The sequence below is a fragment of the Ambystoma mexicanum genome, chromosome 7p, assembly GCF_040938575.1.
Source record: "Ambystoma mexicanum isolate Mex_15411 chromosome 7p, UKY_AmexF1_1, whole genome shotgun sequence".
In the NCBI taxonomy this organism is placed as follows: Eukaryota; Metazoa; Chordata; class Amphibia; order Caudata; family Ambystomatidae; genus Ambystoma; species Ambystoma mexicanum.
Window position 1 is genome coordinate 251,078,768 of NC_090939.1, and position 25,069 is coordinate 251,103,836.

Sequence of the window (25,069 nt, forward strand, 5' to 3'; positions counted from 1 at the left end):
CGGCGCCGATACGGTGGCCGTCGAGGGACATCGACTCGGCGGACGTCGACGCGCAGAGCCCTCTACAGAAAGATTTCCGAGGCCAGCAAGCTGGAAATGTATTATCAAAGATAAGGAATATGTCGGAAGACACAATCCCTTCGAAAGAAGGATTAATAGCTGTGCGTGTGACGCAGAAAGGAATAAGCCAAAACTCTAAGATGGACCAAATAAAGACTGCTTGGTCTGGTGTCAAAGGCTAAGAGCAGGCAGCCAAAACTGGTTATCTGTCCATAAAGAACAGTGAGACGCTGAGGCATCCCTTGTTAATTTGCAAAGAGAACGCCATGAGTGCCAAGTTTCTTTATTCAGGACAATTAGATGCTATAAAATAGGCCGAATCATGGTCTCCGATCATGCGAGTCCAAGGTGGAAATAGATATGGCCATGCAAGCCTGAACCTTGATAAGAACGTGCTCACACTACCTTATATTCACAGAGACTAGCAGCTATTACAAGGCCAAGTTCAAAGACAATCTGAATGGCAGATGGCATAAGTGATGAGATGTTGGGCTAATTGGGTGGTGAGGTACAGTCAAGTCCTCCCCACCAGCACCTGGGGTATCAGCTTGTGTGCTGATAGAGAATTGAATATTCCAGAAGGGTACAAGCATGCCAACCAATTGTAGAAGGACATTTAACGAAGGGCCTTCTAGTTGATAGCCAATGAGATGCTGTGTACTTAACTGTCGAAGATGACTTGCACTAGGGGTGGGCATAAGTTGTTCACCTGACTGTTTAGACCCAAACATAATCCTATCCCATATAGAAAGTATACTTAGATGCTCCCCTTGAGCCTATCACGATCCGTCATAGGTTTTTGTAGTTTTGCCATGTAGTATGACGTCACATATGACAAGATTTTGCTATAAAAGTATTTTTTATGAAATCCGTAGATATCATGCTGTGCAATGTCAGTTGATGTCCTTTGTACTTCTCGTTTGAGATAATTGATATTAAAACAGAACGTTTTGCCACCTTCCTGAGTCGCTCTTGTTTAGTGCGAGTTATTCTCCATCCCATCCATTGTACGATGTGTTACCATAATTAAAAGGACCGTATGGGTTCAACATTATACTCTCTCATGCAGACGGGATAGTTTATCAGATGTAAAAACAGTACCATCACAGCCTTCCATCACTGAAATGTACCCCATTGTTCCAGAGTTCTTGCAGTATTCATATTTAAACATGCCAAAGAAGTGCTAAACTGTTCAAGGAAGGAAGAAGATCCATTTACTTTTGCATTCTATGCATTCAAGTGGAAGACATTCTACCTGTGGAGCCAAAAGGTTCATATCCCGCATTACGCTGAAAATAAACTGCATTACTCCAGCTCTTTATCTCACAAAAATCAGACATTTAACTTTCTTTCATAAACCTTTATCTGCCATTACTGTGTACAGGAAAAGAAAACGTGGGATCTTTTCACCATACCAGTGAATCAAAGTATTTTTTTTGAAGTGAATTAAACTCTCCAAGAAAGACGACAGTCTTCCTCCATGGGATCTTAAGATTGTACTAGTAAAGTTAAATGCTTTGCCTTTTTTCATCTTCATTTAGAATTCTGCCATTTGAGAAAACACATTTCACTGGTTGAAGCAATTCACATCTAACAACTGAACCTCTGACGTTGTTCAAATACATCATATTAAAGCACATCCATTTTTCATTGCATAACTTTATACTTTACTTACATTAAACCATATCAATACAGTGCTATAGGGTGTACAGATTGTACTCCAAATTCAGGTTATTCCTTCACCTATTACTTTGTACTTCACTTTCCCCTCTTTAAAACATGCCTCCCTCACTAGTCCATAGAGTGCTTACAGAGGTAACCGCTTGGTGGGTCCTGAATGTCTGTCGGTCAGTTTTGTACAGGTAGCATTGAACCCTATTCAATTTCAGTCAATTCACAGTATGTTAATTTCCCCAACCAGGAGTCCAGCATGGGTATTTGACCTCTATACAAACTTCTGGCTCTACTTTTGCCACCATTGACGCCAGTGCTTCCAGATCGGCGTACTCATCTCCCTTCTAGCTCGAACAGAACGACTAACCAGGTTTGTGGCATGGCGCAGATATTACCTTCCATCATTTCTTTAGTTACCCTCACCACTTGGTTCCAAAATGTCTCTGGTTGGACATCGCCACACCAGATTCAGAAAGGCTTCCTCTGGGTGATTGCAAGCAGTGCAACTTGATGTATCGGGAAAATATGCTTGCATTTTAATCTGCGCGTGATAGGATTGATAGATTAACACTGCTTAGCTCCGATGGCTGTTCCTTCCACGGATTCCTCATTTTAGATATATTCTTGGTGCAGAAGCAGGTCTCAAACATTGATACGAGGTAAATGCAAAGGATCTTCAGCGCTGTTATTGTAGTCTGGGAGGGACATCGACACAAATAGCGTGCACTATGCCTTGTGACCTCAGTTACTTGTTTTCCCCTGTGCTAGCCGAGTTGGGTGATCACAAAACCAAAGCACTGAAGGAGCTAGCAACTGGACAGAGCCCCCTGGCAGAGGGGTAGGGTGGCAGATTGATGGGAGTAACAGCCATCAGAAAAAAACATTACCAGAGATAAGTCATTTGTTCTTCGAATGGATTGTGTCCTCCGACAGATTCCTAATCTTAGATAGACACTTATAGCAGGACCCTAAAGTAGGAGGGGGGAGGAGTGAACACTGTTAGTGTCAAATAAGAACTTACTGCAGAACAGCTCTGCCAAAGCGAGCATCCCGACAAGGTTTCTAGGCAGTGTTTTGGAAACATGTGGATAGGCACTCACTTTGCAGGCTGACAAATGTCCTCCCTTTTGAAGTATCAATGTAGCAGCCACATTTACAGCATTGAATGCCTTCTAATTTTCCCACGCTGGGATAGCATTCAGGGACACATAGGACAATCCATCTTTAAATGGTCCATGTTGTAACTCTTATCCACCTTTGGCCCAATGTAGCCCACGCAGAGCTGATGGGGTTCATTCCAGCAATGTAAGCATTCAGTTCACTTAGTGGGTCTAATCTATGAATCATATCTCCTCAGTTATGAGGTGGCAGATAAAAGGCCAGCAAATAAATAAATTTACGCTGAAAGGAAGGGTGCATACCGAAAGTCACTTTATCCTTCATTAAAATCATGCTCTAGAGGACAAGGACTGAAGCTCACTGACCATGTGCGCTTATGTAATCGCCACGAGGAAAGCAGTCTTACAGGTTCCACCCCGGCACCACAAAGGGGGCCAGGGGAAAAGGTACTGGTTAGCCCCATCAGGAATTGCAGAACAATCAGGATTGTGAAGAACTACTGTTCAGGCATGCACTTGAAAATGGAAAGCACTGCCAGAAGGCCCTTGGAGATGTCACAAAGAAAACAATCAATTTCGCTGGCTCTGCACCAGCTGCAAAATCTCATCCAGCAGCAGCAGAAGTAGAGCAACTTGGATGCCGGTCATCTGACCAAAAGCAACAACTCCATTACTTCCACTGGAAAGTCCCAGTCCCTATACCTCAGACGTTCAAAAGCCAGGTATGCAGGTTGAGCTTGTCCACGCTCTGGTGAAGAACCCGGACTCTCTCGCAAGAGCAAGTCCGTTCTCTGTGGAAGACACAGCAGAGGACAGATGGTCATGTCAAGAAAATCAGGGTACCATGTCTTCCTGCTCCAATCTGGGGCAATCAGGATCATTGTTGCTCCACATCTCTTCAACCTCTTGATCACTCAAGGGACAACAGGGTTCAGTGGGAAGCTCCAATCCACAAAGAAAGCGTCCCCAGGGCCTCTCAGGAGAAATTCCCTGGGGAGTTGCACTTGCAGTTGGAACAGGATGCAAACAAGTCCACATGAACTGTTCCCCCAGAGGGAGAAGACCTCCAGAAGGACTTCCTCGCACAGTTCCCATTTGTGGGAGACCGAGCCCTGCATGCTCAGGTAATCAGCCGTTGTGCGCTCCATCCTAGACACGTAAACTACTGACTTTTTCCTGCAACACCCAGAAACGGAGCTACATTGCCTCTGTACAGCGGAAGCAACCTAACACCACTTCTCTTATTGGTGTACTGCATGGCCACCCAGTTGGATTCCAAGTGATCCGACCGCGGCTGTTTGCATGAGAAAGGTGCGAACTACCAAAAGTTTGCACCTTTCTCATGCGAATACACTTGCAGGAGTTTCCCCCGCAACCCCCGCTCACTATGCCACACAGTATAGTGAGCGGGGTGTTGCGGGGGGCCAATTTTTTTTTTGGCGCAATTGTACAAAACCCCCAGTTGTCAATCATGATCGGAATAGATTTCCCATGTATCAAAGGCAAAAACTGCAATGTCTAACGGGTTTCTATGGAGCTTCGTTCACAGCCCACTCACGGTTCGCTTGTTCAGGTGAGCACCCCAGCCTTTCAGTGAGTCCTTAACAAAAGATCGCCTCTGGCACAGTTACAAAAAAGGGCGTCTAGATATCAAGTTCCCTCTGCGAGTTCACCACTGTAGATCCTGCATGACTGATTGTGACTTGTAGCGAGTACAACATGCTGCCTGAGAATTGTGACTATTGAGACCCGAGGGCCCATTGTAGGGACCTCATTCTCAACTGACCTCCAGAACCAAGAAAATGCAGGATGCCTTGAAGCCCGGCAACTGCAAAAAGTTCAGGACTGAAACATTGGGGATTTTTAAATCTGGGCACATCTGTTGAATGTGTAGAGCCCTGTCCTCAAGAGGAAAAGCTTTGCCCGAGGATGGGTTCAGAAACACTAATGAACTGAAGCATTTTAGACAGTGTCTCCTGGGACATAAAGGTGAGGGAGAAGCATAGTCTGTGTAGGTGGTGTCCGGCACAATCAAGGTGATCTAAAGCTCAATAAACCAGACTTTGATCAACCACTCGCCCAAGTAAAGGAAAAATTCCTGCCACCACCGCCAACAGTTTAGTGAAGACCCTTGGGCCGAGGGGCGCTTGAAGTGCAGAACAGGACCCAATAGTAGGAAATGCCGATGACAAGCGTTAGCCACTTTCTGTGCTTCTGATGGATCAGCACAAAAGTAAATCCTGGAGCATCAAGGCCTGGAGTATCTGCCAGAGTGTTACCATCCTGAACTTTGTCAACCTGAGGAAGTTGTTCAAGCATCTCAGATGCAAGATGGGTCGCAGTCCTCTGTCCTTTGGGACCAAAACAAATGAAGAGTACTTTGCAGCAGTGAGAATTTCCTGCTGGAGTAGCTTTTCCAGAAGGGTGGGTGGATGGGAAAGGGTTTCTGGATGGGAAAGGGTGGCAGACGCTGGAGAAATTTAAGGCAGTACCCTTGTATGACCACCTGGCGTGCTCGTGCATCAGCAGTAATACTGCACCAGTCTTATGAATGGTGCAGTGGGCACTCCCCGCCCCCAAACAGAGTAGGGTGGTAAAAGCTCTGAGGTTTCAAACCCCTGGTGCTGCACTGGAAGGGACTAAAGTGGGAGTATACAGGAGAGTTTTGCCTCCTCTTCGCCCGCCTTCAATCGTCTCAAACCTTTTCTTTGACCCCATCTACTGGTTTACTGTTTGCCTCCGACTAGTGTGGATCATCGAAAAGGCTTTACCTTCCATTGGGTTGCAAGATAGCCCACACCAGCTCCCAAACAATTCAATGCTGCTTTTGATGCCTGAAATTTCTCTGGGCTATGATCCGCTTTAGGGCCAAAAAAATGAGAACCATCAAATAGCATGCCCAGTAACTTGGACTGTACATCCTGGGCAAATTGCGACTTCCAGAGCCAGGCAAAGATCAGTGAAACCATGGCTCTCCCACTCAGTGCACAGCAATCCATCTGTCTTTTGCCCTTTGGCATATGCTCTGCAGCCTCAAATGTCACTGCCTACAATGTGTGCGTTTATTTGGCGAGTGCACAATTTGTATTAATGGCGTTTAGAGCAACGCTGCCTGAAGCCAAGAATTTTTTATTAGATATGGAGTCCTGCCACTCGCCAGCCCTTTTAGGGGTCAAGGAGGGGTAAGAGCTTTCCTTTGCTTTCCTTTACAGCTTGAACCACTAGGCTGTCATGAGTGGGGAGCCTTTAAAGAATGCTTCTGTTCACTTAAGGCTAGACATTCCAGCATGATTATCCCATGTATATCGTATCATATGTTCAAAAGCAATACTTGTAACAGTACGTCATCCTGCAACATTGACAATGTGTCAACATCCGCTTTTTTACCTGTACCATGTAACTAAGTTCATTGCAAGTAACAGCGCCTCAATGCCCCGGGGCTGCTTGTGCGCTATATAAATGTAAATAAATAAATGCTGGTTTATATTTCTTCAGTAGATTCTTGTGCACTGCCGGAACAAAGAAGGATTTTTTCCATAACTAGCAATTGATCTTTGGTGGCAGTGTGAAAGGACAGTACACGTTACATCAAAAGAAGGATACAAAACACAGATGGCACAAACACAAGGACCACCACGAAATAACAGACGGGTTAGATTTAGTGCGACATCTTATAGCTCAAGTAACACAAGTAGCGATCCAGACAACACTAATCCAGGTCAAAATCCACCAAACCGTGGAAGAGGAAACCCTAACTACAGACAGAAAAGGGGAAACAGGAATCAAGGGGCTCTACTTTCTGTCCTCCCTCATACAAATACTCGCCAGAATCAATAATTTTTGAAAAAAAGAGTTCTGGCGGAAGTAACTAAGTTGGAACAACAAAATATCCCTATGTATCAAAACTTGACCACAAATGAAAGAACAGCGATCGAATCATTAGCTTCCAACAAAAAGATTGTGATCAAAAGAGCAGATAAGGGTGGAGCTATAGTGTTGCTAAACAAGAATGAATACATAGAAGAATGTCATAGACAACTAGAAAATGAGAACTATTACAAAAGATTGTCTGTAGATCCCACAAAAGAACTGGAAAACCTCATTGAAACCAAAACGACCAAAGCTTGTGACAGAGGATGGATTAGCAAACAGGAATGGGCCTTTTTAAACAAAATGGAACCAGCTACACCCATATTCTACTGTCTACCCAAAATCCATAAAACGCTGATTAAACCACCGGGTAGACCCATAGTTTCAGGGATTAATTCTATTCTAGAACCGTTATCTAAGTATGCAGACCACTACTTAAAAGGATATGTAGAGAAAATGAGATCCTACCTAAAAGACACCAAAGATGTGAACAACAAATATGAAAACCTACCGTATGATCCCGCTAAAACACTCCTTATAGGTCTAGATGTTGTATCCCTATATACTAACATTCCCCAACAAGCTACAGTTGAAACGATCAGCGAAATACTACTCAATAGACTTGACAACGACCCAGTACCCAGCTCGTTTATTATGTGGTGTATAGAAATAGCCCTTAAACGAAATTATTTCGAGTTTCAAGGCTCTTACTTCCAACTGGGGGGCTACGATGGCCCCGAGCCTAGCCAACCTTTTTGTAGAATTCTTTGAGAAAAAACACCTGTACACAACAAATCCTTTTGAAGCGCATATTCATTCATGGGCGAGGTTTATTGATGACGTCCTGTTAATTTGGGCGGGAACAGTAGAAAAAGCAGAGGAATTCTTAATATGGTTAAACAATTGTAATCCACATCTACAATTTACCATGAACATTCAAAAAACTTCTATTGACTTCCTAGACCTCACTATTTTCCATGAGAATGGGCGCCTATTGGTCAAACCCTACCATAAAAAGACTGAAAAAAATTCACTATCACACTACTCCAGCCATCACGTAAAACACTTGGAGAGATAACCTTCCATATGGCCAATTTTTAAGACTCAAGAGAAATAGTAGCCAAAATGCAGACTTTGAAACAGAAGCAAAAAATCTAACGGCCAAATTAAAACAGAGAGGATACCCTAAAAACTATTAAAAAGTCAGCCAAAAGAGCGGCGAATAACAGGGAAGCCCTCCTAGAGGTAAAAATTAAACAACCTCAACAAGACATGCTAGTATGTGTCAATACTTTCTCGAATTTGAGTCTGAAAATCAGTCAAATAGTCAAAACCCAATGGAAAATCTTTGAGAAGAGTGAAATAGGGATTCCAGCTCCTCTTTTTGCATACAAAAAATCCAAGACAATCGGGAACAGAGTGAGCAGCAACAAACTTAAAGAAAAACCAATCAAAACCTTGAGCCTTACCGAAACCTGGGGACTAAAACCTATAAGTGGACATTACCCATGCACTAACTGCGCAATGTGTAAATTAACCCACAAAAACCAAAGAAATAGACATAGGGCTACCCACCCCTTGGAAACAAAAGCTAATGACTAACTGCAGCTCTGAATATGTAGTATACATGATTACATGTCCGTGTAATAAACACTACATAAGGAAAACAAACCGGAAGGTCAAAACCAGGATGCTGAAACATAAAAGTTGTTTGAAAAATAAAGTCATCAATGCTCCTCTAGTAAAACATTTTGGAGAAGCACAACACGGTTATTCTTTAGAAAATTTCAGCTGGACCGTTTTATTAATGGTACAAGGGAGAGATCATAATACAAAAAGCAGAATTCTGCTTGAAAAAGAACAGACTCATTTTTATAACAAAAAGTGATAAAATAGGACTCAATGAGTCTATAGATTGGTTAAAAATCTGACCGTCTCAATTTATAATCATTTTTCGTCTGTCAGTGGCAATGTTAGAGGATTAAAAAGACTAGAGGTCCTTTAATTATAACATTAAAAAAGGACAACTAGAGAGCTATATTTAGACCTCCTAAAATGGCGGCTGAAACGTAGACACGAACCACAACAAGTGCGAGCTCCTATGAAGTAGGATCGTGCAGAAGGAGCCAATTGCAGCTCCTACAATACACCAGCTCACAGGGATACCATTTCACCCCTCAGCGGCACCTTTGGGTATATCAAGTAAGAGGTAAATCACTACACACGCAGTAACCCGTTCTGAATACTGAGCTAAATAGAAGTAAGATATAACACTGCATTTGATTTGCTAAATTTTAGCTTGAGAACAGCTGTAGAAGGGTTGAACTGCAGCCTTTTTCGATCTGTTTGCAGTAACGGAAAACAGGAATCCCTTTATAACTAATGGACATACTCCCTGTGGTTTGTTTTCTGAAACCACCTGTAGAAGCCGCAAGACAGAAGCTAGAAAACTATTAGCACATCCGCAAAACCCTGCTGCAAGGAAAACCACGAAAAGAGCTTTTTGGACTAAACCGGACAACACGCGACCTTTTCTAAGAGTTTATGCACAATGGAAATGCCACTAAGGTTTCGCCACAATGTTTAGAAGTCTATATAAACGAGTACCTATCACTACTGAAAGGATACCACACCTCTTAACTAAATGACCCCTCAAAGGAACTACGACCACCAGAATGCATTGCGTTTTTTAACCTGAAGGCTGTAAGAAACTTTCTTGCAAATAAAACATTTGTTTGCAGAGTCTGTAGGAAGATCCTTCCTCGTAAGAAAATAACGCCCAACCTATGTGGACAAATTTTCGCCTGCTAATCAAGAAAGCCCGCACACTAAGAAGACCAGGTAACCAATAGGACCCTGTAGTCTTCTTTGACACTTTTAAAGATGTCGGAAGAAACATAAATCGATTCTTTTTTATCGTTTCTTTATCAACAGTTACCATCATCTCTAAGAGAAGGCCAGAGGATTCCTAAATTGGCCAAAGCCCACTTGTAACCCCTCACATTGACCACTCCTGAAGAAAGTCCCAAGACCCACATAGAGGACTGAAACATGTCGAGAATTTTTTTGTCAGTCTAATTAATTAAACTGTCTGAGTGAATTGAATATTCCAGTGAAGGGATGTTCTAATTCTAATAATGGAATAGAATTAGAATAGAAGAATAGAAAAGATAACGATGAATCATAATCGTAACTCTGATCTAGAAGAACTACACAACAGGGATTTAATTAGAGATCAGTAACGTCAGTATCTCTAAGATTTTTTAGAATTGATTGTGCATGATGTTTGTCTTTGTTAATACGATGCATATGTATCTTTTTAGAAGGTTTAATCATGTATTTTAGACAATTTTGTAATTTCTATTAAAATTTGTACTTTTTGAACTAATTGATGGCATTCAGATGAATGGATAACTGTTGATAAAGGACCAAGTCCTATCTTTTCGAGTCTTGTGCAGGAAGAATATATCCAAGAGGAGCAATCTGTGGGAGGACACAATCCATTATAAACTTTAAAGTGGATGATTCTGTTGATTGATATTTCTCTGGTCTGCAGGCCTGCTCCTTTCATTCTTGATCTGTGAGTTGGGTACCTAGTGCTGCTTCCCCCATCGGTTAAGTGCCCTATCTGGTTGCCACATTTTTAAAGATGTAATCATTTTGTATATTGTGGATACTTGTTTTGCATTTTGTACTGTGGTGGTGCTACAATGTAATGAGCTATTGGGGATGTTGTTCGTTCTTTCGTGTACATTTTATGTTGCCATAGCATATATGTTTTATTCTAAAGCAGAACAATAAGGTGGTAATAGCATTCACTTCCCTTTTGATTTTTTATTGTTACAATGTTATCAGACTTCCTTCTATACATTGATCATGCAACCTAATGACTACCGTTTCTCGAAAGAGCGCTCAACTAGCCTTTCAAATGTTAATTGTGTACAATCAGCCTTAAAGCAGCACTTGGCACTTCACCTTTTGTTAGAAATAACATTTTTCTGATTATATTGAAGTGAGCTGCTTACTGGGATTCAATGCCCCGGGGCTGTCTGGGGCTACTGAGGTAGCTAAATTACTAAAGAATCCCTGATGTTGCGCTTTCACTTGTTGCTTCTTTAAAATATATTTTTTAAAACACTAGATTTGCACATAATAATGACAGTATATGTTGTGTGTATTCCTTTGAGTTTAAAGTATCAGAGTTGTAGTTCACTACTTCTGATTGAATAATTTTCTTCATTCAATGTAGGTTTTCCAACTGTTGAATTATGGCAGCAAGTTTATCTTCCTTCATTAAAGACACTAAACACATAATCCAACAGTTGGAAAAACATACATTGAATGAAGAAAATTCAATCAGAAGAAGTGAACTACTACTTCAATTAAACCAAAAAAAAGTATACATACAACAATGTATACTGTCATTCAATGCAAATCGTGTTTTTTTTTTTTAAAGGAGCAACAAGTGAAAGCGCAACATCAGGGATTCTTTAGTCATTTACCTTTCAAATGTTAGTTCAATTGCCAGAGTGGAATAAACTGAGATGGTAGGAGAATAAATTCCCCCAATGCTGCTACGTTTCTCGATGCTACAATGTTGTGTGCAATGTCTGAACTTTGCCGTTAGATGCAGAGTATGGGAGTTAACATTGATGGGAATATTATTGCCATTTCGTATCTAACATGTGGGAGTTCATCAGTGTCCATGAACCACCATGTAGCATGTTGTGCTGCCAACTAATAAGAGTAGAGATTTGGGAAATCTAACCCTCCCATCTTGCAAGGCTTTGTGGGTCTCACAGCGGTTTGCCCATATTAGTTTCACCATGACACTTCATAAACTTCAAAAAAGTCCACCGGATATAAAGAGAACTTTTTTAAAAATTACAAAAAAACTTTTAAATGCCCCCAAGTCCTGCAGGTTGATTTCCTTCATGTTCATACTAGAGCTAAAAGAAATCCATTCATCCCAGAATTAGAGGTGGCAAAAAACATACAGGTGTTTTCTGTGAAATGGTATATCACCATAAGCACACTTCATTTTTGCCGCAATGCTGCCACCCAAAGGCAAGCCACACACAGTAAAACTTATTTGCCATTTAATGCACGCAACATTTGTTTGCATTAAATGCCAAATAAAAGTTTCAATGGCTACTGGTGACAAACTCCCAGGATCCTCCAGCTTTGACTACGCTTACTAGGGGGAGTTGGAGTCTAAAGCATGTGGTGAGCCAGAGGTTGTTGACTCCTGCCCTATGGCATGCTCCCTCTTCTGGAAAGGTATACACATTTATGTGGATGCCATTGTGGTAGACATAGTGCAAACCACACATATTGAATAGTGTTCTACACATAAGCAGAACATGTTATTTTAAGTATGCCAGGAGTTTCTGCATTCAGAGCAGACGCTCTTTGGACCTGATGCTGAAAGATTAAAATAGGAGCAAAAGAGTGATTGCATGTGAGCATCCGATTTGCACCAGCTCCACTATATCCAATTCACAATGCCTAAACCTGGAGCAAACCTGGAAATGGCTTGAGCATCTCAGGTGCCGACAAGAAAATGCTATGCACAAAAATGTGCTCAAGTGCATCTCAGAGATGCTCCAGAAATCTTTAGATTTGCTCCAGCTTTAGGGTTTGTTAATCAAGTATAAAGTAAATGGGAAAAATCAGACTTTCACATTGACCACTATTAATGAATTCATCTTTCATAACGCTCTTAACACCGGGACCAGTCTCCAAGCACAGTACCGGGATTCGTATCAGTGTTGCTCGGAGTCATCTATTCTCCCGGGCCCCATTCACTCTGATAAAAACTACCTTTGATAATCAGGCCCTTTAGCTATAAATTCACATCTACTGATATGAAAGGATTTGCTGGTTGCATCCACAGGCCCAAAGGGGTATCTGCATCTCAGGTTAATGGGAGACTGGAAAGAAAAAGCTGCAGGGTGCAATGCAGAATATTAGTGCAATCCCTGTTATTGCCTCCGTTATGTGGGTCTTAAACTATACACAATAAGTAGGTCAAGCAGCTTGAATATCTTGTGAACATTAAGTCAAGATATTGACGAATGCTTACATCCAAGAAGTAAAGTCCCGAAACATCTGCGCTACCCATGCCCAGAGGCGTTGCATGGGGGCGCTAAGGGGGCTATAGCCCCTGGTCTTTTGGTTGTAGCCCCGGATAGAATCTCAGGAGCTACAGCCAAAAGGCAAAAGGCTAGCTAGCCCCCAGTTCCGACAGTTCCGACATTAGCTTAGCCCCGGGTCTTTTCCAGACCTAGCAACACCCTTGCCCATGCCCATATTATGTTGAACAAAGCAGCTGCTGGATAATATTCACATTTTAGAATTAAGATTTCCTATTGGAACACATTTTAAATGTCCTCGTCACGTGCAACATATACCCTCATGGACCTTTCCACAAAATGTCAGAGTGAACCACTCACTATTTTGATGCACATAAAATAGCAGAGCCTGGTTGATGGCTCTCTTCTAGTGTCCCCTGCATGGTTGTGAAAAGAATAGCACTCCGTGGCACTGCGGCGCTCCCTGGGATACCGTTGTGTATTTATGCAAGAGAGGTTCTTTACAAGTCACTCACTGGGAGTCGCTCAGATGGGGTGATGGCAGCGAGACATTGCCTTTTGAAATAACAAGAGAAACTGGCATTCCGAGTCAGTGACTTCCCAACCTTCATTCACTAGAGTGCACATACTTACGGAGATGCCGAAGTCACTCCTCATAAACACAAGCAAACACATGCAGGAGATGTGTGAGGCCAGTGGGGTGACCTGTTGCACGCATTGTGGGTGGCAAATGGCTATGTTAAAGAGAAACGCGCATTTAATTACAAGAGGTTGGGGTTCATAAGCCTTGCAAGTCAATGCACGAAGACAAATGTTAATGTCGCTTTGCGCATGGGCATTATGTGCCCTAAACCGCTGGAAATAATCACCATCAGTGCCACAAAACTAGGTTTCTGGGCTAGCAAGCAAACAATGAAAAAATCCAAATGAGCAAATGTTCACCCTGATGTTGATGTCCTACACCATGTACATTTTCGGACAAAGTTTGTTAACTGTTTGTTCCCGTGGGTTCAGAGGCAGAGCCACCCACGTGTGACAGATACGGTGATCAGCAACAACAGTAAAGAGCTACTTCTTCATAAGTCACCCACTAACCTCAGTGACTAGTGAAGTTGTAGAACTATTCTGTCCGTCTCACTCCATATTTACCCACTCCCTACATAAACACAGGTAAAAAACGGGCTGCCCGAAATACTACAATTTTTCCACAGCACTGTGCTAAAAAAGGGGTCTTTCCATGTCACATGTGTATTTCACAGATTGCTCAAAAGGGTGTAAATACGACCACGACGTAGGGATGGGGAACAAAACCTTTTTGGAGCACGAAGTCTGAAAAACAGAATTTCAGCCAGTAAAGCCATCACGTGTAAATAAACTGCGAGCTTAAAACAAACTATACAGAGGTGAAGCTGCATGACCTGTCTATTATGTATACTTTTTTGGAAACCCACACCACACAAGATTTCACTTTGCAGCGCTCTGCAGTCCAACTTTAAGATCATAGGAGCATGCTGTGTCCCCACTAACCCTATATTTTGAAGCACATCTTTACTTCTTACTGCCGAATCAGTGTCACTCGCTGTCCGTCAAACAGAGGATGGATCCTCTGCCCTTTTAGTACTAGCAGAAACCTGCTGCTTGTGCATGGCAGGCAGCAACGCAGTCTGTTCGCGTCCTTCTCATGGGCAGTAACAGTTGCACATCATGGTCCACCATGGCCAGAGTGTCCCTCCGGACCACACCCATGTGCAGACAGGGACTTCTGCTCCTTGTGTGCTGCAATGCTCATGGCACTGCTCTGCTCCTCCCACCCCCTCTCAATCAGGTTACATGTCATTGGACGTACCCAATAAAATGTTACTGTCCGTTGCTAGGACAGACTCAAATACTGGGGTTTTCAATACTGCGGGACATACCTCTAGCGACTGGCACACCGCTAGCCATCTCAATCAATACAGTAATCTGCTGCGAAGCAGAAAACTTGCTCAAAAAAGTTGTGCCATGATCACGCCCCATGTTCAGGTAACAGTACAATTATTTTCATTACGTTGCTGAGGCAGCCAAATACTTTAGTTACACAGTGCACATTCACACTTCCTTCTCTGAACGCTGGGGGGTGGCGCTCCTGCCCTAAAAAAACAACATCCCCTTTTCGGCAGAGAGATTATAGTGACTTGGCTACTTGTACCCATTTATCAGCATATTCAAAGGGCATGGGGCAATTTGGGAGCACGGTTTCAATGATTTTGTACAGAAAAGGGTGGAGAGATATGACCAGGACACTCGGCAATGTTTGAGATCATTCACTGAAGTGCTGGACAATTCAATTGTGATGAGGGTTTAGGGCAGGGCAACTGCAGACTGTGGATCTCCAGGTGTTTTGTACTACAGCTCCCATCAGCCATTGCCAACAGTCAATGCAAGGGGAGAATGGGAGTTTTGGACTACATCTAGAGAGCCACAGGAAGTAGACCCCTGGTTTAGGGGAACAGTCAGATTGCAAAAAGTAATATTTTGAGGCGTTTTAAAAGCAACTAAAAAACAACCCTCCATGTTATGTGAAACCATTATGCGATTTCATACGGAAATAGTCCAATTCCACTACGAACTGTGCCAATAGAGACATTCAAGCACATTCAACATAACATCAAGAAGCAATATATTCTGCGGTAGCAATCCACTTACCTAGCCACGTCAAATGATTGCGCTTTCTGTAGTTTAGGGTTAATCTGCGACCCAGGACCAGATCTGCTGAATGATGTACTCTTTGGCAATGTGGCTACAATTTGAAAAAAAGCACATCATTAAATGGGTTCCAAAAGTCTACTTCTAAGGTGAAAACACTAGGGACTGCAAATTGTAATTTTTACTAGCAATACATAATTCAATATAGTAGTTTCTTTCTTGGAGAAGTCTCAAGAATACGTGGACGTTCGTGTATGCTTGCAGTGGATAGAATGGTATTTTAAAGCTGATCAAGAGCTCACTATAAAGATATTTTTGAAGACAGTAGATGGCCTAGGCAACTATGTGTGCACTTGTGCTCTTAAATAGAAGGTTAGACCCTTTTTCCATTTAGAGAGAGAAGTGAATTATTGGAAACATTAAATACATAACACCAAATGAGTAGTGCTCCGATATTAAATTCATAAGCAATATAAAACAAACATTATCATTAGCTCTCGTTTGTACGTAGAGGTGCTTCGACCGGAGGGTAGCAGTCCGAAACTAAAGCAGGGTTTAGGCAAGGTAACAGGATCGCCAACGTTTTTTATTTTCAGTCACTCTGCAGTGTTCTGAATCTTCTCAGGTAAGGAATTCCCTTTTCTGGCTGCTACCACAGAAAAGAATAGGCCAATTGCCCTAGAACACTGATCGGGTAGAGTTCCGGCTCTTTGGTGGAGAGTTGAAGTATACATTTGATCAGACTGTTCACATATAATGGGGCAAAGTCATAAAGAGTTGTGTAGTACATCTGGTTAGATAAAAAAAAAAAATCTTGATTTCACTGTAATACGTTTGCATTTTGTCAGTTTCCCCCCCAAGTGCACTTTTAGTTCAACTTTCACAGTTCACCTTTGATCAAGGTGTGTTTCACCAAATATATGATGCGTGAGTGGGCATAAGGAGGTGAGGGTGGCCGGAAGCACAGGGGGTGTGGATGGAGGGGGGTTTGGATAGGACCGCCTCCCACACAATTTAAAATAATAATTGCAAAAGTGAAAGACACTGAAAGAACGTGCAAATGAGGAAACAGCAGACAAAATAAAATTAGAATGTCAACGTTAAAGGATATTTGTACAGCGCATCACCACCACCGGAGAGGTCCCCTGGCGCTCTGGAAGAAAAAGGCGAGGGGTCGGGCGGGGGGGGGGGAAGAGTTATTGGGGGAGTGGGGACCAGCTGGAGAAGTGCAAGAGAGCAGTGATGTGCTGTTCCGTTGGCTGGGCTTGGGGTGTTATGCTGTCGGGAGACGTTCTGTGCTGTTGTCTGGTTCTATGTCCGCTTTGTTTTGTTGTTGCAGTGTGGTGAAGTTTGTGCAGATTGTTGCGTTGTAGGTTTGTGGTTGTGTTTGGTTAGAATTTGAGGTGTGTATCCAGAGAGTGAGGTTGTTAGTGGGTTGGTTAATAGGCATTGCTGTCTTGAACTGAGGCGCCAAGTTTCCATGTTTCTGATCGGGTCGGGAGTGTGGGCGTCTCAGTGTTTACGTTCAGATCATGGCTGTACGATACTCACTACCCGTTTCCCCCCATACGGCAATCATTCACATGCTTAACTTTCCCAAGTTGGGTACCAGCCGCCTGCGTGACCTCCCCCCCCCCCCCCCATTTGTGAGCGGGGTGGACAGGCATTTGTGCGTCCCTTGCAGTCTCATTCTCAATCTAATAGGCGGGAGGCCTACCCCTTGCGTTGGGGCTGCTCGGCATTGATCATCATATTCAGTTGCTCATTCATGTTACCGCTCCCACCCGTTTGGAACGTGGCAATGCTAACACTAGCAGTTTTGTCCAGGGGCTGCATCTGCCTTCATTCACATCTCTCTTGGGAAATGCCCCTGCCGATGCCTACAGCTTAGTGTGGCAAGCGCTAACGTTCACCCAACTTTGTACAAGTATGAGCTATAATAGCCATTATCGAGTGGGTGAAGGTTGTCCTTGGGCATAATGGTCACTCTTGGCGTGAATGGCACAGAGGTTGGTGTCCTGACCCAATTCTACTGCGAGCCAGTGTTAACACTGGAGAAAGATCTCTCCTTGGTATGTTGGAGACTATCCAGGCTGACATTTTGTACTGACTAGAGCTGACGTTTGGTGCGTTGCATAACACCAACATAAAGGGAGTTCCAGTAAGCTTTACTGTTAGAAAGGCTCGATCAAAAGCCTCAACTTCTAGAACTATGGTCTAGTTGTTGCAGTAGCAAAGACAGTTTGGCATACCAACAATGGTATTGACATGCAAATCAATCGAAAGGGTTGCATTTAAAAATGTTTTCTTTTAGTTGTGCTGGCGCCGATATTCGATTCTGATATCGGGGCCTATGGCTGCAGCTCTGGGCCATGCATAAGGTGTGGATATCATCAATAGCTCTGTTTTTGCTTGGTTCAATATGAGCCTGGTATTAATCAATGTCTCCACCTGTACACAAACATGACAAATATGTAAAATGTTAGATTCATGGTCCCAGTCTAAACAAGCCCAATGCCTTGATTCAGTGGTTTAGTAAACTGGATGTGTGATGAGTTTTAACTGCATGGGTTTTTCTTGGGTTGTTACAATCTTTTCCCTGAGAAAGACGTGAAAATAATGTTGAAACGTCGAAACCAGTCAGTACTGAGGCCCTGAAAGGTTGTCCAGGTCCTAGCAATAGCCTGAAGACAAAAAGATTAATATATGATACAGTCTTGATTATAGGCTCGTCAAGTATTTTGGAATGGTCTCTTACTTTCATAATGTGTTTTATTTCTAAAGCATTGCATTTAGGTTACGAATGCAATTAATGAATTTGAGAGTTTCAATTTTATCATTGTCCGACTGTTTGAAATGATCCCTTTTTTGATGTATATGATTTACATTTGTATATGAAATCATAATTTTTATAATTTTAAATTGCTTCCTCTGGATTCCTTTTTCTGTTTTCACAATGTTGTTCCATGAACCCAGAGAGTAGAGACACCTGCTTTTCAGTTTAACTAACCCCAGTCTAAACCAAACATTACCGGGGCTTCATCCACGTAGTTCTGAAACAGTCTCCAAATGAGCCAGGTGCTCGTATAAAGGATGGGTATAAAAGTTAAAGGGAAAGGGAGAAATACCCGATTCATGTGGAATGCCACAGGTGGCTGTTAGGCAGAAACCTGTGCAGTTCCCTTAGGGACCACTGCAAAAGGCTTAGGGCTACAGGTGTTGGCAGTAAAGTCAATTGGTAGCAGTCTGTACCACTCAGATTTACCTGGTAGCTGTGGCTGAGCAGCCAGACTTCTTTCAAGAAGAGTTAGGCAGTATATGGAGTATACAAGATAGGTACCAAAATACAGTAGCACAAGCAAACACTGACCAGAGCTTGGGTATAAAAGTATATATTATTTATTTAAAAAACACACTTTGTAATATACACTAACACTAATATGACAAGCAAGTTCAAACAGTCACTATTAATATATATACATCCCTGATTACTTATGAAACAAGTCTTAGTTAAAACACCACTTATTTTCAGACAGAGGTGAGCGCTTAACCTAAGCTGGCACTCCAATAAGTTAGTTAAAAAGGGAGGGAAAAAGCAGAATTAGGAAAATACACAATACCAACACTTTAAGAGAACCAGAGCATGTCAGAAAAAGCAGTCTACCGAGGAGCAAGAAAGTCATAGGCCAGGCCCACTCTTGGAGAGAGCAAGGCAGAATGTGTCCAAGATCACATAGTTGAATAGTACTTTAAAGAGTTTTTGCAGATAGTTTGAAAAGGGTAGGATCAAGTCAGGAAAAGTTAGTTTGCAGGTCCCAAGTCACCCCAGGATAGAAAGTCAAGGATTTACGGGACACCTTGAACAGTCTGTTGCAAGGGAGACCAGGCGGGACACAGTACCTGAAATGGTGAGAAAGCTCCAGCTGGGGAAGTTGTTCCCGGCAGCGGGTGCAAGTCAGTGCTTCGTCCAGGGGAAGAGGAGATCTCGACGTGGAGGAAAGCTAGGGGTCGTTGCACTGCCAGGGAAGAAACCAGCTGCAGAGTTTCCCGGTTAAAAAGGTACTACCCTTTTATTTGCGGTAGTGGTGAAGTGGGGCTATCCGGCCGCCGGGGTGCTTGGCACGGGCGATTCGACCACAAGACGATCGAGGAAGGCAAAAAAAGAGGGCAAACTGGTTATCCCCACCAGTTCAGAGGAAGAAGACTCTCCGGGATGAAGAACTTCTCTGTCGTTGGGAAGTGGTGAAACGGTTCAGCAGGGCTCCACCGGTGGCGTCATTGTTGCAGGTCGGCTCAGCTTCTCCCTCTTTGGATTCTTTGGTCCTGTGGCGACTTCTCAAGTTCCAGTCCCCAAAGCCCTGCTTTTATGCAGAAAACCCCCATTCATCAGTCCTAGCTGTCACTAAAACATGCTAAGTGGTGAGCCGGGTGGCTCACCACTGGGCCAATCGCACAGAGTGCGACTTGAGTTGCTGAGGCAACTCAGTCCAGGGTGCCTTAACCCCCCCCCCCTCCCACACATCCTGTAGACCCAGACAGAGTGGCACCACTTTTGGAGGCTTCTGTGCAGAAGCCTGCCAAAAAGTGGAACAAAGGGCTCGATTTGGGTTGGAGTTACAGAGGCGAACACAAACGCCATTTTAAAACAGAGTCCTGGCAAAAAGACCCAACCGGGGAATAAATATTAAATAAATAACCCGGCGGTATCTTTAACATTGCACCAAAAAAGTGGTGCGTTTAAAATGAATGGGAAAATCCCATAGGAAATAGTCCAGTGTAATATTTCGCGTGGTGACCACTGCCACCAGCCAGAAACTCGACAAGGGGGTGCCCCCTTGGAAAACAGACCCTGGGGCAATCGCATTACCTCTACCAGTACTTCCACAATATGATGTTTTATACTGGTTCTGTTCACAATTTAAGACTAGTAAAGTCAATGGTGACTTTACATGCCCTGGGAGACAGTAGTCAGTCCCAGGGTATGGAGTCTGTTTGGGGGTCACTATGACACCCCTGTGTTACTGCACTGAGGGTGCTGTGTAACACACTTACCAAAAACACATGAAATCCTATGGAGTAAAAGACCCCATAGCCCATAAAACATTACAAAGTCAAAGGATATCTCAAATCATGTCGAAGAGTGGGAGAAAGAGTCTCACTCTTAGCAGGAGAAAAAAATAAACGCCACAAATCCAGCAAAGCTGCTGGGGGACTCACTAGGTTTGGGAAATTAGCCTTTACAGAGAATTCTCCCTAACACTGGCCACTACAGATTTGAAAAATCTGTCAAGACTTTAAAGAAGTTAAAGAATCCAGTTTGAATCATTTCATGACACCCGTGCCACCTCCCTGCTGCGGTGCAGCAAGAGGGTGTTCTAGAGGGTATCACAGGCTGCAGCGAGTTCAAGGAGAGATTTTCCCTGGTCCATTACTTGGAGGAGAATGTCCTTGATCTCCAGAAGGCCGAAATATGTCCCTCTATTGGTGCAACATCAAGAATACGAGTCTGCAAGCAGATTGTATCCGAGGTATGAAGTTGTTTAGTTGAAGCTTTGAGATTTTAAGAAGGAACAGCAGATTAGATATGGGACAGTAATATGCACAAACCACTGGTTGAAGGGAGTGTTTAATAAGCTTGTGGCCCATGCTTGCTCTAGGGCAGCTGGAACTGTGGCGTCTCTCAATGTATTCAACTCAGCGATGATTGGATTTCTAGCTTTGTAAATGAACGTGTGGAAGCTCGAAGCACAGGTCTCTCCTCAGCAATTCCTTGGTTCAAGATTTGTAGTAATTGCATTAGTCTCCTGAGGGATCGCTTTAAATTCATGGGGTAAGAGCCCATCCATGTGTGCAGTGACTCCAGTGCTAGCACAATTGATCATTCTTTTTTGTCACAAAGCAGATTGAATTTGACTGCAACAGTCGATCAAAGTTTGGAGAATTGAAGGGTCACACAGATTTCCAAGCCTATAAGTATAAACAACTCCCTTAGCGAGTTAAGTGTTTAATTTAGCTATTTGAAATAGAACTCTTGACTTCCCAGGTGGCTAATTTGTAAGTGGTGCAATGTTGTCTCAAAGGGAAGCAGCTAACATAATCACGATCTTTAATTCATTTCCCTTAACTTTTAAAGAAGATTTTAGATATCTTAAAGAAACAGTCACCCACCAGCACTGTATGAATAATTGCAACCGTTCCGCACTTCGTATCAATGCATTAAACGTGCGTTTTCTATGGCGATCCCTAACATTTTAATATAATGATCACTGTAACCCACACTTATTTGACGAACCGTATTGTGGTAACGGAAAGTCAGACACAGGCTAATTCAGTTCGAATGCTCTGGTGGCCCAGAGCATACGATCCGGACGACACCTGCTGGAGCAAAACATAGTTGAACGCATTTACTCAATTACATTGTCATGGAAATGCTGAAGACACTTTTCTCTTGCAAAACCCATCAACGCAGCCTCTTAGTTTTCGCTTTATTAACCACGTTTTGTTCTCGTTGCTTGTCCAGTGTTTGTGTAAAGCAAAAATTCTGTTTCAATCACCTTCTTACATCTTGGTGAAACTAGAACATACTCTTATCCTCTACATCTGTATTTTATATACGTTACCAATGAAGTATGTGTCGGTACAGGACTGCACATACAGATCAATATTAAATATTTTTAACTATGAAAAGATACTGCATGTCTGCATTTCACCAAGCAATCGTTGATAATGTGATTTGACATTTTTTACAATTTTTGCTCATACGTTTTATCTATACTTCATATACGTCCATCAATCTATAAAAAGAAAAAAATCACGAAGCCTAGTTACAAATTTAGAAAGGATGGTTAGCACACCTTTATATTTAAACCAGAGTACACTGTATTGCTTCCATTTGTTCGAAGTCAAAATACCTGGTGCAACTGAAGATGAATTTCCAGAAACAAGTCATATGAATATGTGTTCACTTGGTGCCAAGGGCAGCAGCGTAAACGGATTTCTGAATTTCCAAAAAACACATGCTGCCAGGAGAATTCCACCGCAGGGCAGCCCAAATAAAATCGCACAACAGCACACTACTTTGCAGAAGATCTTCCAGGCAGCACGTTTTACCCGTTCCATTCTTATTGTGATGACATTAACGAATGAACTATGGGCACTGCTCGTCCGCAAGACCAAACTAATGAGCAAGTATAATTTATATCTTTTATAACTTGTTCGGGCCTGGGATTCAAGCCTTTGTTGCTCTGCATTGTTAATGATTCATTAATTAAATTACTGTCTTGCTCCCAAGACAAATGCGCTGCCTCAGAGCTATCCTCCTGGCCCAATTAACATTGTACTCTCACCAACCCAAAAGGCTGTATTCTCTCTATGGGACTATGTTTTACATTAGTGACCAATATACTTACTCATTGTGTTTGTGTGTTGCATTTGACATCCATCCATCCACGCTCACCTTCAATACGATTATATCGGACTTCAGTATGTAGGATTGTCAATGTCCATTTATAAATGTTTTTGGTGTACTCCGAGGCTATGACGGATTCAGTTTTGGTCAGTATACAATGAAATAGTGGGACACAAACTTCAAATACTTACTTTTGAAAGAAAATGTCAGAAGTTCCTAATGTGGGTGGATTTATATTAATGTGGGTGGATATATATTAATATATGTGCTGATTTTAAATGGTGAAAAGTTGTGTGACCACAGTGACTAAACACATCAAAATGTCACCATTTGCTCACAAAAAAGAAAGAAAAGACCTATACTACCACGTTGGACCTAGGCTTTGTTCATGGTCATATTGACCCAACATTGTGGTTTGCTTTCAGGCTGTATGGAGGACGGGGGGGTTCTATAAAGGGATGTCTGGCATGAATGTTAATTACTCATACCCAAAATTCACTATAAGTTCCAACCATTGTATAATTTAAAAAAAGTTTTGTATATCTTCTCAACAGATGGCAAGGTTGTGTGGCATACATATATACTTGGCTGATTCACATCAGACTGAACCAAAGCATGTTAAGTTATCCCTACAAATGTAATACATTCCATTCAGTGTCTTCTGGACACAACGTGGGATTTCGGAGTATAGAAGACATCACATGAGCATGGACAATATTACTCGAAATGCCCAAAAGTGAAAACCTTTTTAAAATAAGTGAATGTTATAGTGACATTATTGAAAAAATGCCTACTAAACATTTTAAATGTATTCCAGTAGTGTGCTTTTAGTCATCAACTCTTCACCACTCTTAAAAGTTCACAAAAGATAAACATGCACCCAGTATAAAGTTGCAAATGGAGGCACTAATCTGGTGACATAAGCATGCATTTCATATGCCATGAGACAATTTAATATTATTGGTAACTACCAGCTCACAGTGCTTTGACATCTAACCTGTTCCTCTGATATCTCAAATGTTTTCATACTCTAGAAAGATGTTGCACCTTTGTCTACTACTCTACTACCACATTTGGCAACAATACATAATCGGCCTGTTATCTCCACTTGGTGTGGAATTGGAATTGTTTACACAAGTAAAGGGCTTCAAGGTGGGAAGGGAATACAGTCCTCATTCTTAGGCCTTGAAGATTCCGAATGGTCTAACAATAACTAGCATACTAGTCCAGAGGCAATTCTACTAGTGTACGTGTGTGACAAAGAGTGGGGGGGCGGGTTATGGGGGGCAGGGAGGACATAAAACAATAAACTACCGTACTAGGCTTGGCGACATTTCGGATTGATTGGTGGTCGGTCATTTAATGCGCCTATGCATGAATATTTCAGGCACAGCCAAGCTAGGGAGGGGAGACAGAGAGAGGACAGACAAACTTGCTAGGCGTAGTACATTCAAGGTCGTGCTAGTGCGAAGACAGGAAGTGCGAGGGAGGGGGACAAGTGCTCCCAGTCCAGCAGGGGCCTGGGTTAAGTGCACGTAGGAACGTATTTCACGAGAGGGGCAACCAACATGGAACTTCCAAGTGCAGTAGTGCTAAGCCTGGAGGAAAGTGCATGACTGGCGGGGGAGCCTGGGACCTGTGAGATTCTGGAGGTGCACCAGGTGACCAGTCAGTGAACTGAGCAGGTTGTGCGAAAGAAAGAAGGAGGGAAGCATGAGAGAAGAGAAAGGAGGTTAGCAGGGGAGAGAGAAAGGAAGGTCTTGAGGAGTTTCCGGTACTTATGGAGGTCTGGCTCAAGACGGAGAGAGGCAGGGAAGCTGTTCCAGAGGGAGGCACCTGCAGAGGATAGGGATCTACCCCCAAATCTGTTTGGAAAAACGGCTCACGAGCAGAGGGTTGGAGGAGGCCGACCAGAGGGCTCTAGAAGTTTAGGTCGTTTAGTTTCTAGTATTTAGGGAGCAAGCGTTGCAGATAGTAAGGGCCTCGGCGAAGAAAGCCTTGTGAATTATGCAGATGGACTTGATCATTGCAGCCACAGGGAGCCAGTGAAGGGATGTTGGTGCCAGAGAGATGCGGTCCCTGGGCTTGAGGCCAAGGAAAAGTCTTGCAGTTCTGTTCTGGGTAAACTGAACAGGTCAGAGAGTAGAAGGAAGATTTAT

The 25,069-nt window shown here is 42.8% G+C and overlaps 1 protein-coding gene across 4 annotated transcripts in view; it reads right to left on the reverse strand.

Moving 5' to 3' along the window:
• Positions 1-25,069, reverse strand: part of ITSN1 (intersectin 1) — a 3,188,156-nt gene that overhangs the window by 2,717,341 nt on the left and 445,746 nt on the right. For all 4 annotated transcript variants that reach the window (XM_069636218.1, XM_069636217.1, XM_069636220.1 and 1 more), the window contains exon 8: positions 15,503-15,596. In XM_069636218.1, the coding sequence (XP_069492319.1) occupies positions 15,503-15,596 (94 nt within the window). The remainder of the gene's footprint in view (positions 1-15,502; positions 15,597-25,069) is intronic.